General features: G+C 41.6%; 1 protein-coding gene across 2 annotated transcripts in view; it reads left to right on the top strand.

Annotated features, from left to right (window-relative positions):
• The window catches only part of TRIQK (triple QxxK/R motif containing), a 75,046-nt gene that overhangs the window by 34,016 nt on the left and 24,196 nt on the right, over nt 1-16,834 (top strand). The window contains exon 3 of one of the 2 annotated variants that reach the window (XM_065398687.1): nt 6,313-6,462. The exons of the other annotated variant lie outside the window; for it this stretch is intronic. Within the exon in view, the coding sequence (XP_065254759.1) occupies nt 6,313-6,462 (150 nt within the window). The remainder of the gene's footprint in view (nt 1-6,312; nt 6,463-16,834) is intronic. 2 annotated transcript variants of the gene reach the window in all.

The following is a 16,834-nucleotide window of genomic DNA, read 5'->3' on the forward strand; positions in this document are numbered from 1 at the left end:
GTTTGGCTTTTGGATGCCTTTAGGTTTTTTGTGTGTGCCGCACTGGAAACTGTGTTTAATTCCAAAAACTGAAATCTCTAAGCATGTGTTTATAAATATTTAATATACGTTTTTAATAAATGAGTAATAGATTTTAAAGTCTAGTAATAGGGGGAGTCAGTTTGAAAGAAGTAATTTTCAATATATGAACCTTTAAAATAAATTAACATATGCCATTAGAGAAACATCTCTTGTACAATAATAAATAAATCATTAAGATCAATAATTTGCACTTTTGTAGCACCTTCTATCCAAGGATCTCAAAGTGCTTCATAAACATTGATTAAGCGACCCAGCATCTTGGTAGGTAGTATTTTACCAATGGAAAAACTGAGGCAACATAAGGAAGTAACAATCTCTCTTTAATACAGCAGGGCCAGGGAAAGACCCAGGAATATAAACCAGTTCCATACTCTTATCCAGGAGTTGGCAACACCATGTTGCGCAACGGACACTTGACAAAATTACCATATTTAGTGACAGACGTGTGTGTGTGTGGGGGAGGTGTTATGTCATTCAGTCATTAAATTTTTTGAAAAATTACCACGGAACTCAAAATTTTTACCACGGACGCTTGTGTACGGACACGTTGCTGACCTCTGCTCTAATCACTTCACTGCAATGTTCTTTCAGGAGGAAAATTAGCTTCCTCACTACCCAGTCCTGATTCATTATATTGCTTCACAGAGGCAACATTCTTAGCAGACTAAAAGTGCTTTGGAAGGAAGTTTAAGGAATGATAATAATAATGCTAGTTTTATTTGGAAAATGTCCTTGGCACACACCTTGAACTGTACAAGTTATTTAAAATACATTAAGCTTTAAAAGAAGATTATTTTCTGAAACCAGTTACCAGGGTCCTAAAAAAGGAGAAGAGGTAAAAAGGGAAAATGATAATTTCGGGGCCAGCAGTGGTCAAACTCAAAACGGATATAGAAATAATGAAAACAAAAAAGGTTTCAAATATACCCATTGCCTGCATTCTGGTAGATGATTGTACGGTAGCAAGGCGATTAAATAAATTTTGCATGCAAATTAATTTATTGTTATGGGTATGAAGCGGGAGGAGTGTGGGAGCCAAACAATTTCCTACATGTCCTTAAATGGCAATATTTTGCAAGTTGCACATCAGACACATGAAACACTGTTTTTATCCAAAGCACTTAATTTAGACCTGGGATAAGTGGTGACATTTCATTGATCTTAACAAACATGTCTTAATATGGACACAGAGGTCCTTCTTACTGAGTGTCTCCAAAAGAAAAATAATATGGAATAGTATGGCTGGGAAGATATGTATGAAAATATAGACAAGTTTAACAAAGCCAATCTCCTTTATTCTTTCTTTATGCAGTAGCAGGTGTTAATAACACAAACACAGATCCCATCATTAGCTTTAGCCCAGTTTTGCTTTTGAAGGCAAAATTGTGCCTCCCAATATGTGTTCAAAACATAATTTCACCTGTATTTAGGAGGTCCATAAACCAAAACTCTAGGTCCTCATAAATATGCATTTCCTTTACTCTTTTAAGTAAGCTACTATTGCTGGCATTCACTTTTAGTTAAGACCTGTCAGGTGGTGTTTATGTTGAAGGAAAGGAGTTTAAATTACAAGTGAACTGAAGAACTGTATTTCTTTGGAGTGCTAAAATTATGAGTGACTTGGGAAGATTATTCCTCACAAGTAATTTTAGGATCCCAAGAGATAATGGTGACGCGTAAAAGAGATGTTCCTGTCCCTGTTAATTCCATTAAAACCATCTGATTTCTACACTGTTGGTGAATGGGTCTCCAAGAACTTATTTTGATGTAAATTTTCCATCTTGCATAATCACTTTCACAGTATCATCTAACATATAGTTCTGCTTAGAGTGTCTGCATTGACACCTGAAATGACAGTGATATATAGATCTGTCAGAGCATCCTTTGTGATATGCTTCATTGATGTGAAAATTGCAAATGCTGACAATATTACTGGAAACATCTTACTTGGACAGAATTAACAAATTGCACTGACACTATATAAAGGATCTTGGGATGGTCCTATAATGTGCAGCTGGTCCAGAATAACGTGATTACTTTTACTGAGGAGTCGTAACATGTAGGCAGACAGCATCTAAGAATTTAGAGCCTCATCCTAAATTGAGAAGCAGCATGATCTGCTGGGTGAGGCACTGGATTAGTAGTTAAGACATTCTGGTGCTATTTCCAGCTCTGCCATTGGCCTGTTGTGTGACCTTGGGCAATTCCTTTTTCTGCCTTTGTTTCCTCTCCCACTCTTTGTCTGTCTTGTTTATTTAGACTGTGCCACTGCTAGGGCTATCTGCACTTTTGACCCTGCTCTTGTATCTCAGAGTGCACCCCTCCCTCAGGTGACAGGCCCCAGGCCTTCACCTCTCTCTCCCATGAGTCTCCTGCTCTTGGACTGGGTTGCAGGATACAGCACACTGTACCTACTGTGGTTCCTCAGCAGGCTCAACGGTAGGAACACAGCATAACGAGAGAAAGGGTTTTAACACAATGAACAGTTTATAAACATCTATTTTATGTAAGCTTAGGTAGGCCTACCTTCTCCAGACACCTCCACTTCTGGGACTGGGTTTCAATCTGCTTCCCTGCAATCTCTGTTTTCCTCTCCCCTTGTGTTTCAGGGGGCCTTCTGTCAGTCCCAAAGTTCTTTCTTTGCTCTGGGTCTCTTAAATTTGGAGAAACCAGTTTATATGATCCATTGAGGGAACAGGGATAGACTTCATATTATCACAGTTTAAGGCCAGAATAGACCAGCAGATCATCTAGTCTGACCTCCTGTATATCACAGGCCACCAACACCACCCAGCTCTTGCCAGGGGTGGTGGAAACTTCCTAATAGTAGGGGGGGGCACCGTGGTCCCCACACACACTGCCTTGTCCTTCCGAGTCTCTGCCCTTGCACCACCCCTTTTCCCCAAGCCCTCACACCACCCTTCCCCTCTACCTCTCCTCCCGCCCCCCCTTTCCGGCACCCCTGGCACTTGCATGCTAAACCCAACAATCAAAATTAGACCGAATTTACAACCTACTTCAATGCAGCTGGTTCTCTGCATTGTCTTTTATGTAGTGGCAACTGGGGGTATCAGATGTGTTAGCCTTCCTGCCTACTTTCAGATCAGCTGCTTCTGGAATTAACCCTTGGTAGTCACTTAGCCAACAGCATAACAAACGGACAGATTAAACACATACTATTCATAAAATGTTACAGACAGCTCCTTCATCTTTCACAGTAAGCTCAGGACAGGGTCTATCTGTTGTTATGTGTTTGCACAAAGCCTCGCCCTAATCTCAGTTGTGTCCTCAAGGTGCTACTGTAATACAACTAGATGATCATAATAGTAATACTCTGTCTCTGTCTGCTTGACTGTAGAGCTTATATGTAGAACATTCCCCAGAGCCCCTCTTGCTCGGCTTTCGGCTATACTTTGAAATAAACTGTACATGTATCCTCAAATAGAGCACAGTCAAAAAAGTTTGTCTCCTCTGTGCTGCGGAGAGCATTCCATACCCTTGTACAGTTGTAAAACGGTTGCCTAGCATACTGTGTCCATCTTGCCTCAGAGGCTTTGAGCTTGATTCTGTTTTCACTTACTCTAGACTAAATCATGTCACTCTGTTTGAAGTCAACAGAGTTACTAAAATTGGTGTAAGCAAAGTTAGAATCAGACCAGTTCTGTCTTGCAAAAGCTCCAGATCTCCCTTTTGGCCCTACCATCTACCCCTCCTTCTCAGTAATGCACTGCCTCTGTATAGCATAATGATCTCACAATACTTAATGTTAAGAAACTAGTTACTATAGTTTCTTTTGTCCCCCAAACAGTCTGACCAATTATTTAGCATAACCGTGGCTTGTAAATTATGATAATTGTCAGTACTTTACACTGGCTCCTAAACAGTAGTGATTTTGTTTTGCTTTGTCCACAATTCTAGAACTTACTATGAAACCTGCTTGTTTACATGGCAGTAGAAATGCTTGTAGTTTTCCCTAGCAATTTATAAATGGGCCAGGGGGAGAGGCAATACACTCACAATGTGGCCTGGTTCAAATTAATTATATTAATTTATTTTTAAAAGCCTTAACATTGTCATTATTGTTCATTTTAATATAAAATGTTAAAATGATCACTGGAAAGGTTAACTGAAGAATTTCAGTTGTGCATGTTCAGGAAACTCCTACTAATGCGTATCTGCTATCTTCCTAGTATCGACAAACCAAAAACTATTGTAACCATTAAACTTGTGTTAAGAGAGAAACTTTGAAATATATGATTATATGGAAAATCATATTCTTTGAACACAGTGCCTAATAAAGATCAACATTTGTGTGAGCGTTGTTTTATGTATAATTTATTTAAACTTTATACAATTTATCCGGCGTATTCTATGGGTGTTGGAAATATAATGAAAATCACATGACTTTTGATTTAGTTTATTTTAAATAGTAGTCTCATTGTTTAGTATTTGTTTTTAAATTATTTGTATTCCATTTTCTAAAAATCCTTTGTAAATTGCTTGTATGGGCTTGTTAAAAATGTTGCTTAAAATAAATGAGTGCAGGAAAGAAATTAAATAGTGTAAACATCTTTTTATTATCTATTATAGTATGAGTCCGAATGCAGAGATTTTAAACATGTGTTCCTTTTTGTGAAATATTGAAGCTCCTTACAAGTTCTGCAAAGGGTAGGCTGTTTGCAGGTGTTTTTATTTCCAGCTTTAAAATTGTATTTAAAATGTGTCACAAGAGTTCTGAGCTGGAATCAGGAGAGGGCTGAAATAGTTGGATGGGAAGATTTTGGTACTGTATACTTGAGGAAGCCTTATATTTAGACCAAAAAAATCTTGCAGATAGTACAAAAGAAACTTATTCACTTTAATGCATCTTTCTTGTTGGCTTAAAGCTGAAATGTAGTAGCTCTAAAATTAATTTACCTTTCATGAACGACTGGTTGGATTATCTTTGTAGCATTAAATGTAATGATATGTCAACCCTGAGCTCCGAGCACGTTGTGTCTACTGTAAAAAAGTTGTCCCTGAGCACTTAATGTTGTGTTAAATGATGATGTGTCCTTTGCAAATGTATTATTAGTGTCAAGCTGTTCCGTCTCTTGCGATTGAAAAATGGTCAGTGATTTGAGCTTCCATTAAACCTGAATAAAAAAGAGAGAGGCTGTGGGGGGTTTTCATGCTTTTTTTGAGCACATACAGTCTCTCATGGGTGTGTTTAATACGTATCAAAATGTTTCTGTTAGCCTAAGACTCCAAAAACATCTCTAATCACAGCAATCTTGTTTTGAAATTGTATTAAAGCATATCTCTCTTCTGCTTTTCGGGGAGAGGAGGGGAGAGATCACTGAAGATGTTAGTAGGGTAGTTTGAGAGGGCCAAAAGCAGTGCTAAATGCTTTAAGGCCAAATCCTACTCCTATCAAAGTCATTAGGGGTTTTGTACATTTAACTTTCATGGCAGCTGGGATTGGGCCTTTAATTTTCCCTGGGATTTTGTCTCTCTTAGATTCCATTAATATTCTAATAAATTGTTATTCCTAGTTAGATCTTCTGTTTAGATTAGTAATAATATGTGTTGTACCTTGGCATTTCCTCTGTGCATTGTTTAAAATGTAGATATGATACCAGATTGGCATTAGATTGGGAATTCTATTGCTTATTGAATAAATGGTAAATGGCTTAGTACCTACTTGCCTGAGAGACACCTCTTCTCCACACATTACTAGAAGTTAAGATCAGCAGACACACCCAAGGAGAAGCCTCACTGTTATACAGCAGGAGGGGCTGCCAGCAGGGCATTCTCCAGGGTGCTGCGTGGAAGATGAAAAAACTAATTAGACATCTTGCCGATCTAGCCTCAAGGGAAAAATACTTTTCTGATCCACAAAACTGGTGACCGGTCAGACCCACAGCATCTTGGAGACATAGTTCAAACAGCAACAGAGAGTCCTGTGGCACCTGCTACCCCTCTGATAGTTCAAACAATGCCTTACTTATAGGATAGAGAGGGCAGGGCAGCAAATAAAGTAGCATGGCTGCACAAGTGGGTGGGCTGACTTTCCATTAGAGTGAAGGGGGACACACTGGTCAGTCAGCTTTTCCCTCTTCCCCCCCCAGCCAGTCAGCAAAGGTGGGGGAAAACTGTCTTCCTCCTTGCCACTGCACCTTGCTCAATCTTCATGAACATTCTGGGCCAGGGGAAGAGTAGGGGAACTGAGCTCTCGCCCTTCTTTTTCAGGACCTCAGGGATTGTTTTTCTCCTGCCAGTCAAATCAAACATTCTCCTCCCTCTTGCCTCCCCTCACCTCTGCCTTGAGATGGAGCAGGGGTAAGGGTGGGATGGAATATATCCATTTGGAACCAGACTGTGGAAACCCGAATTACATTGGTGAGACTTTGCACTATTGGTTCCATTGACTTCAACTGACTTAGTTATATGAGTAAGTGTTTTCAGTGTAAGGGTTACCACAGTTTGCCCTAGTTTTGTTAGTGTTTTTAATTGGCCACCTGTACTTTTTAAACCTGATGTATGTGGTAAAGCATAGATTGCTGTTACTTGTGGTACTTAAATGACTAATATTTGCACTTTTGTTACAGCGTAACTTAACTAATTTTAACATCTGAAATGGATCACTACAATGTGGAATAAATGTTATTACAGTTTTGATTATGATTGTAATACCAACACAAAAAGATTCAGGACATCGGTTTGTTTGTGGTTACAAATTGGACTGAAAGCACTGAAAGGGATTTTAAATCTGTAATGTTGATTAGCAACTTTTACTATCTGTCAGTTTTTTGGCATGTTGTAAATAACTCATCTTCAAATAATTCATCTGAGTAATTAAATTTAGATTGCACATTTCTCATTTCAAATATTTTGACTCTTATCTGTTTGGTTTTCTATTGTGGCTTAATTGGTGTGGTCTATATAAACGGACAATGAATTTATATACCTTTTGTTATAAAGATCAGTCAGTGAATAGAACTTGGTATTCATCCCAGACAGAATTATGATTGAATGTATTTGCAAGATTAAAGCACTGAATTTACTTTTTTCTAATTAAAGGCAATTAAAGATTTGCAGACACAAATAAAAGACAATGAATTGAGGAATAAGTGTAGGAGCAAGTCCATTTGCAGGTGAAAAGAAGTGCCTTTGAAGCAGAACCAGCTGTATTTTCATTGAAAGAATTACAGTTTAGGAAGCTTTTCTGCATGTGCTTGCTTGATAGCATAATGTACTCATAAGCAGCTTATGCAGTACAGCATTCAGAAAATAGTGCATTAATTTTTAAAGAAGCAAATGCAGGCGAAGAGCAGCACTGCCACATGATGATAATGAGGGTGGATATTGTAAAGTCTACTGAGGAAAAAGAAAGCAGGAAGCTTCTGAAACACGAACGGTATAAAACAATAACCAGGTATTCATATGATAATAAGCTTGGACAGTAGTATCAACAAAGGGCAAAGATGCAGCCCTGTTTCTGTTTAAGCCTGATGAATTGAAAAGCAGTTAGATACTCTTCAATCTGTTATTCAGTCCTGGTATTTAATAAACTATTGTTAAAACATTGGCTTATTTGAAACAGTAAATATTGGTGTCCCTTCCCTCTCCCTTAAATGAAGCTAATTTGTAGAGTTTGGCCAAGTTATATTTTAAATAGCAGGCTCCTCAAACAACCACACTCTTGTGTGTAGTTAACTTCCTCAAAATATTGTTCTCAGTGCAATACACTCTCAGTCACAACACAATACAATGGTTGGGATGACTACAAAAATATGGTGGCATTCGTGCCAGCAAAATAGTGATTTAGTGACAAAATATTCCTGATGCCTAAAGAAAAGTGGCCTCCAGAACTCACTGAACTTGTCCAGTTCATCTTTAGTGTTTAATTTAGGTTTTGTACTAACCGTGTTGTTGTTGCATGGAAACACTAAATTTGAAAAAAAAAAAAAAAATTCTGGGTCAGCTCATCTCTAATCTGTTATTAACGTTATTAAATAAAAAGATGTACGGGGCCTTATTCCCACTCACTAATAGTGATATAAATCACACTAATTCCTATGAAATCAGTATATTTTTAATACTGTTTATGTGAGAGGAGAAACAAGCACCTGTTGTGTGTTATGTGAAAACCTAACATTTTTTTCTGGGGGAGGAACGTTGGCATTTTTCACTGTGAAACTGTTTCATGGCAGAAATGGCAAACCGCCCTTGGCGTTACCCATGTCTAAATTTGCAAATACTAGCACAGGTCTCAGCTTCTGCCCATAAAAATTCTTAAAGCAGAATTTATGGTGATGCACACTTAATAAAAGTTGCTATTATAGCTGCTGAACTAACAAAGGAGAAGGAAGAAGAAGAAAAAATTGTTACTCATCTTCTCTTAACTGTTGTTTTCAAGATGTGTTGTTCATATCCATTCCAATAACCACCCACCTACCCCTCTGTCAGAGTAGCCGGCAAGAAGGAACTGAGGGAGTGGCGGGTTGGTAGGGTCCTATATTGAGCGCCATGATGGCACCACTCCAGAGGGCGCCCGGACTGACCTGATGGATATTGCTAGGGGGAAAATCTTCCAGCTGCCGTGCACGCACATACCTGATTGGAATGGACATGAACAATACATCTCAAAGAACAACAGTTACGAGAAGGTGAGTAACCATTTGGGGGGGGGGGGGTTTGGTTGCCAAATTTTTATTTCAACATCCCATATTTTTGAAATTCCTTAGGTAAGGACACTTAGGTTTAAGATGTATCAGTGCTACAGGTAAATGTGTCCCTAGTCATCTTCCCATCAGAAGTGCTGCGGGAGATAGTCCAGGTACAAGCGGTGTTCACTGATATGCCAGCAGTGCTTTATATGTGTTCAGTGATTTTTGCAGAAATCTTTTAAAATTTGCACTGTTCTCTCCATCTCTCTCTTCTGAGGGTAACATGGACTTCTAATATGTTCAAAATCAAAATCCTGTGTTAATACTAGGAATGTTTCAGTGGTAAATTGAGTCCTATTGCCACATATGACGACTTCAGGAACCACAGGTCTTGCAAATATTAATTTTAGTTTCTGGATGACCTGTGAGTTTTGTGTGAGTATAGCCAAGTCAATGTAACTGGAGAAGAAATTGACTACAATAATATAGGTCCTTACCAGAAAAACAAATGTGTTGCTACCCTCTGCCAGGGTCTGTCAGGTAGCTTTATAGTGGGTAATGGTTCTGGTGATAGTTGTTTTTTTTTTTTTCCTTGATACATACATCTCTACCCCGATATAACGCGAATACTGATATAACGCGGTAAAGCAGCACTCTGGGGGGGGGGGGAGGGTGAGACTGCGCACTCTGGCGGATCAAAGCAAGTTCGATATAACGCGGTTTCACCTATAACGCGATAAGATTTTTTGGCTCCCAAGGACAGCGTTATATCGGGGTAGAGGTGTACTTCGCAGCCCTATATTAAGGTCTGAATTTTCCTTTTCAGTCTGGGCCACCATATAGATTGCTGTGCTCATGCCCCATACTTGTTTACATCTTAGTGTCCCTTATGTATTTTGGAGAGCATCTCTTTCTGAGGTATCATAGGGATAAAAATGTGCTGTCCTTTCAGAAGTAGGCCATGTGAAGGTCATTTTGGTCCTGCCAATATGGCAATAAATCTGTTGGAAGTTGACTCCTTCAACCCCCCCTCTTTGGCAGAGTTGAGTAAATTTCTGGCAAGTCTTGTCCTTTAGTTGTTCATCTCTAATTGCTGAAGTTGGCTGGCAGATGCTGAAATTGCTGCCAGAATGTAGACTCTGGTATCTTCACTAAACCCTTTACTTCATCTGTTGGTGGCTGCATAATTGGGGCTCTAGGTGGAGTGTCTGCTGCTATGAGTGCTGTCTCAGATATGTGTTTAGTGTTGAAGGAAAATTACATTAGCCGTATTTGAACTCTTTGAATCCTAGGTAGGTCATCCAGTGGTTTTGCACCCAATAATGCCACTAAGAGCTTGTGGTCTGTTTCTGTATTAAAATCCAAGCCGAATGGATAGACAGTGAGCCATTCACAGGTCCAGGCAACTGCTAGAGCTAATGTCTGGTCAGCTGCAGGAAGCATATGGCTTTCTCTGTACATACTCTTTTGTTAAATTGTGTAAGGTCCACACAAATGTGGATTTTGTCATTGGGTTTCAGTCAGTGGGTTCTTTTTTCTGGGAAATAATTCCCAAGTCGTACATTCTCTTTAATTATTCTTTGACTTTGCCCAGCAAGGGTATAGGGGTATGGCATGAGACTTTGAGAGCAAAAGGTAGTTGCTGATGGCATCAATTTTATTTTGTACTCCCCTGATAGCTCCCTGACTCAGTGAAGATGTGTGGATACATCTCCTGTATAGTTTGCTTTTTTCTATTATTGCAGTCCAGTTTCTCTATTAGTTGTAGTCCTTATATTGCTAGTTTTTAGTCCCTGTATTACATATATTTGTTGAAGAACTTTCCATCTTTTCTCCAGTTTCCCACAGAACTATTCACAAACATCCAAGGTAGTGTTACTAGCTACATGTAGAATCTTATTTGGTCTTTGCAGATCTCCATCCCAGGACTGATTATATCTCTTTTTGGCAGCAACTGCTGCCCCAGTATCAATGTTAAATTTAAGGTTTCAATGCTTCACATTTATACTTGTATACCAAGGTGTAGTAAATTCTATTGCGAATATAGTCCCTAGAAATATGGATTAATTGTCATCCTACAATAACACTCCCTCTTGGATTGTTTCCATTACTCTTAGGGTATGTCTACACTATGAAATTAGGTCAATTTTATAGAAGTCGATCTTTAGAAAGCAATTTTATATAGTTGATCATGTATGTCTCCACTAAGCGCAGTAGTGCGTCTTCAATACCGTGGCTAGCATCGACTCATGGAGTGGTGCACTGTGGGTAGCTATCCCACAGTCCCTGCTGCTCATTGGAATTCTGGATTAAGCTCCCAATGCCTGATGGGGCAAAAACATTGTCGCGGGTGGTTTTGGGTACATGTTGTCAGTCTCCCTTCGCTCCCTCCCTCCTTGAAAGCAACGACAAACAATCGTTTCGCGCCTTTTTTCCTGGGTTATCCGTGCAAACGCCATAGCACGGCAAGCATGGAGCCTGCTCAGCTGCGCACTGCTGTTGTGAGCATTGTAAACACCTCATGCATTATCCTACAGTATGTGCAGAGCCTGGTTAGGAGCCGCCAGCACGAGGACAATTGTGAGCAGGATATGGACACAGACATTCCTGAAAGCACTGGATGTGGCAATTGGGATATCATGGCAGCATTGGGGCAGGTTCATACAGTGGAATGCTGATTCTGGGCCCGGCAAACAAGCACAGACTAGTGGGACCGCAAAGTGTTGCAGGTATGGAATGATTCCCAGTGGATGCAAAACTTTCGCATGCATAAGGCCACTTTCATGGAACTTTGTGAGTTGCTTTCCCCCGCCCTGAAGGGCAGGAATACCAAGATGAGAGCTGCCCTGACAGTTGAGAAGCGAGTGGCGATAGCCCTGTGGAAGCTTGCAATGCCTGACTGCTACCGGTCAGTCGGGAATCAATTTGGAGTGGGCAAATCTACCTTGGATGCTGCTGTGATCCAAGTAGCCAAGGCAATCAATAACCTTCTGCTAACAAGGGTAGTGACTCTGGGAAATGTGCAGGTCATAGTGGATGGCTTGCTGCAATGGGGTTCCCTAACTGTGGTGGGGCGATAGATGGAACGCACATCCCTATCTTGGCACCGGACCACCTTGCCAAACAGTACATAAACCACAAGGGGTACTTCTCAATGGTGCCGTAAGCACTGGTGGATCACAAGGAACGTTTCACTGACATCAACGTGGGATGGTCAGGAAAGGTGCATGACACTCACATCTTTAGGAACTCTGGGCTGTTCGAAAAGCTGCAAAAAGGGACTTTCTTCCCAGACCAGAAAATTACCGTTAGGGATGTTGAAATTCCAATAGTTATCCTTGGGGACCCAGCCTACCCCCTGCTCCCATGGCTCATGAAGCCGTTCACAGGCAGCCTGGACAGTAGTAAGGAGCAGTTCAACTATAGGCTGAGCAAGTGCAAAATGGTGATAGAATGTGCCTTTGGATGTGTAAAAGCCTGCTGGTGCTGTTTGCTGAGTAGGTTAGACCTCAGCACAACCAGTATTCCCATTGTTATTGCTGCTTGTTGTGTGCTCCATAATATCTGTGAGAGTAAGGGGGAGACGTTTATGGCGGGGTGGGAGGTTGAGGCAAATCGCCTGGTGGCCAATTTTGAACAGCCAGACACCAGGGCGATTAGAAGAGCACAGCTAGACGCGCTGCGCATCAGAGACGCTTTGAAAAACAGTTTCATGACTGACCAGCTATGGTGTGACAGTTGTGTGTTTGTCCTTGACGCAAAACCACCCCTTTTGTTGAATGTACTTCCCTGTAAGCCAATCCTCCTCCCCCCTTTGACCACAGCTGGCAAAGTAAATAAAGCCCCCATTGTTTTGACTCCATTCATTCTTTATTTATAAAAAAAAAAAGTGAGGTCACTGACAAGGTAGCCCGGGTGGGGTGCGGGAGGAGGGAATGACAAGGCCACATTGCTTATTGTAGCCACACTACAAATCAAAGCTGTTTGAATGACAGCCTTCTGTTGCTTGGGCCATCCTCTGGAGTGGAGTGGCTGGGTGCCCAGAGCCTCCCGCCTCGCGTTCTTGGGCATCTGGGTGAGGAGGATATGGAACTTGGCGAGGAGGGCAGGCAGTTATACAATGGATGCAGCGGGGGTCTGTGCTCTAGTTGCCTTTCCTTCAGCTCCACCAGATGCCTGATCATGTCTGTTTGCTCCCCCATTAGCCTCAGCATCTCCTCCTGCATGTTCTGATCATGCTCACTGTGTGCGTTCCTGGCCTCTGCTACCTCTGCCTCTGAACTCCATGCATTCAGCTGTGCCCTATCAGTGCGGGATGACTGCATGAGCTCTGAAAACATGTCATCACAAGTGCGTTTTTTTCACCTTCTTATCTGCGATAACCTCAGGGACGGAGTTGATACGGGGAGCATAGAAACATTAAGGCAGCCCTTCCAGAAACCTTCTGCAAAGCCTTTCAGAGTATCTCCAGGAGAGCATCATGGAGATGTCCCTGGAGGATTCCTGCTCCATTCCCAGACACGTTAACAGACTTTTCCAGTAGCTGTACTGGCCGCGAATGCATCCCAATTCTTCCGGGCAAATCAAAAATTAAACACAACTGCTTTTAACCCCTGTAGTGTAGTTACAAATGTGCACTCACCAGAGGTGCCTTCCCTGCCTTCAGGGTCCGGGAACAATTCGCCCTGGGAGGTTATTGGCTCCAGAATGATGAAAAGGTCCTGGCTGCCTGGGAGAATGGATTCTCCGCTTGCCTGCTGCGCATTCTCCTCCTCCTCCGCTTCCTCATCCACAAAATCCTCCTCTGTGTTGCGTGAGAAGTCCTCCTTGCAGGTGTCCACAGACAGTGGTGGGGTACTGGTAGGGTTCCTCCCTAGAATGGCATGCAGCCGATCATAGAAGCGGCATGTATGGGGCTCTGACCCAGAGTGACCATTTGCCTCCCTTGTCTTGTGGTAGGCTTGCCTGAGCTCCTTAACTTTCACGCAGCAATGCTGTGTGTCCCTGGTGTAGCCTTTCTCCACCATGCCCTGTGTGATTTTGGCATATATATCAGCATTTCTCCTGCTGGTTTCAAGTTCTGCCTGCACAGATTCTTCTCTCCATACAGCAATCAGATCCAATGTCTCCTGTTCGCTCCATGCTGGAACTCATTTGCAATTCTGGGACTGCATGGTCACCTGTCCTGCTGAGTTTGCCACGCTGACCAAACAGGAAATGAAATTCAAAAGTTCCCGGGTCTTTTCCTGTGTTCCTGGCTGGTGCATTGGAGTTGAAAGTGCTGTCCAGAGCGGTCACATTGGAGCACTCTGGGATAGCTCCTGGAGGCCAATACCGTCTAATTGCACAATGGTGCATCTGCACTACCCCAAATTTGACCCAGGAAGGTCAATTTTAGCGCTACTCCCCTCGTTGGGAAGGAGCACAACAGTCGATTTTAAGAGCCCTTTAGGTCAGCGGAACGGGGTAGGTTGTGTAGCCGCATTGCTTATAAAATCGACCTAACATGGCTAAATTCGACCTAACCTTGTATTGTAGACCAGATCTTAGTGACCTATGTGCTATTGCAAAATGTCCAATTTTATGGCATCTCCTACATTCTTCCTCTTTTGATGGATGTTGTTGCCAGCTGTGACTTGATGCTTACCACATCTTCCACAGCTTTTCCAACCTTCCCTCTTACATGGTTCTTTGATTTCTTACTCTCTAGTTATGCACTGTTCTTACATTGTAAATTTGCTCCAACTGCTCCTGTCACATTTGTGTCTTTTTTCTTTACTGTGTTGGTCCTCTTTTCTTTCCATTACCACTTCTTTAAGGAGAGGGATGCACTTACTTTGACAACATGCAGTTAGAAGACAGAGAGAGAAAGAGCCATGCCTTAAAAGCAGAAACTAGAGAACTTCCTGACCAGGAAGCTCCTCCATTTATTATGCTCACTACTGCAACATATCCTGGTCTTCTGGTAACTGTGTTGGACCAGGGACTCTCCCACTCTACAGAGGATAGTGGATAAGGGATGGAAGAGAAGAGGGTTTTGCTTAAACAATACTCAAGGTCAGATTTAGTCTGGAAGTTTTCCAGCTGCATCCTCTGCTGCTTCTCTGCCTATGCTCCCTCAGGAACTTAGTGTCTGTCAAATAGACATTGGGTAAGAGATAAATGGAGCTTTGTCTGATGAGTCCATCTTAACCGGCTTTGACTGTCACTTGCTGGGAAGAAGAAACAGCTTAGACTAATGATGACTGATATATGTACAGACAAAGTTTGCAGTATGACCATGATGAAACAGGAAGGAATTAGAAGTGTGCAAATGCATATTCCAACCTGTTGAATTTGTAGGCCCAAAGAACCTAAGGAACCTACGTTATTTATCTGTGCAATGTGTTACAGGTGATAACTATCAGTTTTATGTGCCAGGGACTTTGCATTTCATAGTTCTTTACAGTCCTATAGTGCAGATGTCTTTCCTAGGGCTTTAGAAAATTCAGATATTTAAAGAATTTTTTTAGTACAATTGTACGATCTAGTTTTCATTGCAAAAAACTGAAGAGATGCCCTTTAAAAACTTTTGCACTTGGTGGACTCAAGACTCTTCACCAGTGTGTCTTTTGGCTGTCGTATTTAGCAAGGAATGGTAAATTAAATGACAGGTACATAGTTTTGGAGAATTAACTGCTGTAGAGTCATTACAATATTTGTTATATAGGTGATTTTAGTTGTTCATATCAACTTTAATATAAATCTGGAAGCATTCTCTATGTAACTGCAATCCAGCCCCATCAGTAACCACATTACTGGAGTAAGTAGTACCAGAGTGCTTGAAATTGATGAAAAGAGTAATGTAACAGGTATTGGGGGTAGCCCTGATAGCTTCTCTTCATATGTCAGTATAATAATGCCTGCATCTGTAATTTTCACTCCATGCATCTGAAGAAGTGGGTTTTACCCACGAAAGCTTATGCCCAAATAAATCTGTTAGTCTTTAAGGTGCCACCGGACTCCTTGTTGTTTTAATGTAACAGGGTGGCACAACCCTTAAGGGCTGGTGGGCTGAAGCTCCTGATACAGAATGAGCCAAACCTGGGAAAGATCAGGATGATTTTCCTATAAAGAACAGCCATAGGCTGCAGTGGTTTGGGAAAGCACAAGAAAGCATAGAGAGATGGGAGGGAATGTGAAGGGCTCTTGCAGGAAATGCCCTGAGACCAACGGAGCAGGAGGCTCCTATGGGAAAACCTGGGCTGAGTTTGGACCTAGAAGTTTTGGGGGCCTAGAGGCCAGTGCCAGAAGACTGAGCTCCAGCCAGGAAGAGTTGGGCTGTGAGAACAGATTGGGATAGAAGAAGAGCTCTGGCTGTGAGAGAAGACACCAGAGATAAGTATGGACTGTTGCGTGGTGATGGACTTCATTTTGGGACCCTGAAGATTGTTTTTGTTATTAAACCATCCCCAAGCAGGTGGTGGTGGTATTCATGTGAAAGCCTGTGTGTAGTTCTTAAGTGGCCCGCAAGAGGGGGGCAAAAGGGGAAGCGTGTCTGAAAAGAAACCACTGGCCACGAGGGGGTGTGCAGTAAATGGCCACCTTGCTACAAGCAATAATAGACTTTCTCTTTGTAGTAGTAGATTTGATCCTAACAAATGAACTTTAATCAAAGAGGGTACATACCCCGTATGAAATATTTACTCCAGTGTCGGTCATCTTTGCAGTTTACCCTTCGGCGGGAATATCAGTAAGTGGGGGGATTTCAGTTGTTGATGTCAGTAGCTTCTGGTTCCCTATGCTCTTTCAAAGCTGCATAGTTCTCATTATCTAATTCTGTTGCATCACTGGAAGAGCAGATATCTGGATGTAAGTCATTCTGTTGGTTGTTCTGCTTTGTTTACCATGGAAGGCAAGACAGAGAATTTGAGTCATGAGAGCTGAAACTGGAGCTAGCACTTTTCAATTATCTTTTTTTTTTTTAAGCTGAAGATATTTTTAGTGTTTAAAAAATCCCAAATGGATAAATTTCTGTAGTTTGTTCACAAGTAAGTTGGAACAGCTGCATCACTTTATTGAAAATTGGCTCAAAAATATTCCAAGCTGGGATAGTTCTGTGC

This window comes from Emys orbicularis, chromosome 2 (assembly GCF_028017835.1).
Source record: "Emys orbicularis isolate rEmyOrb1 chromosome 2, rEmyOrb1.hap1, whole genome shotgun sequence".
Lineage (NCBI taxonomy): Eukaryota > Metazoa > Chordata > Testudines > Emydidae > Emys > Emys orbicularis.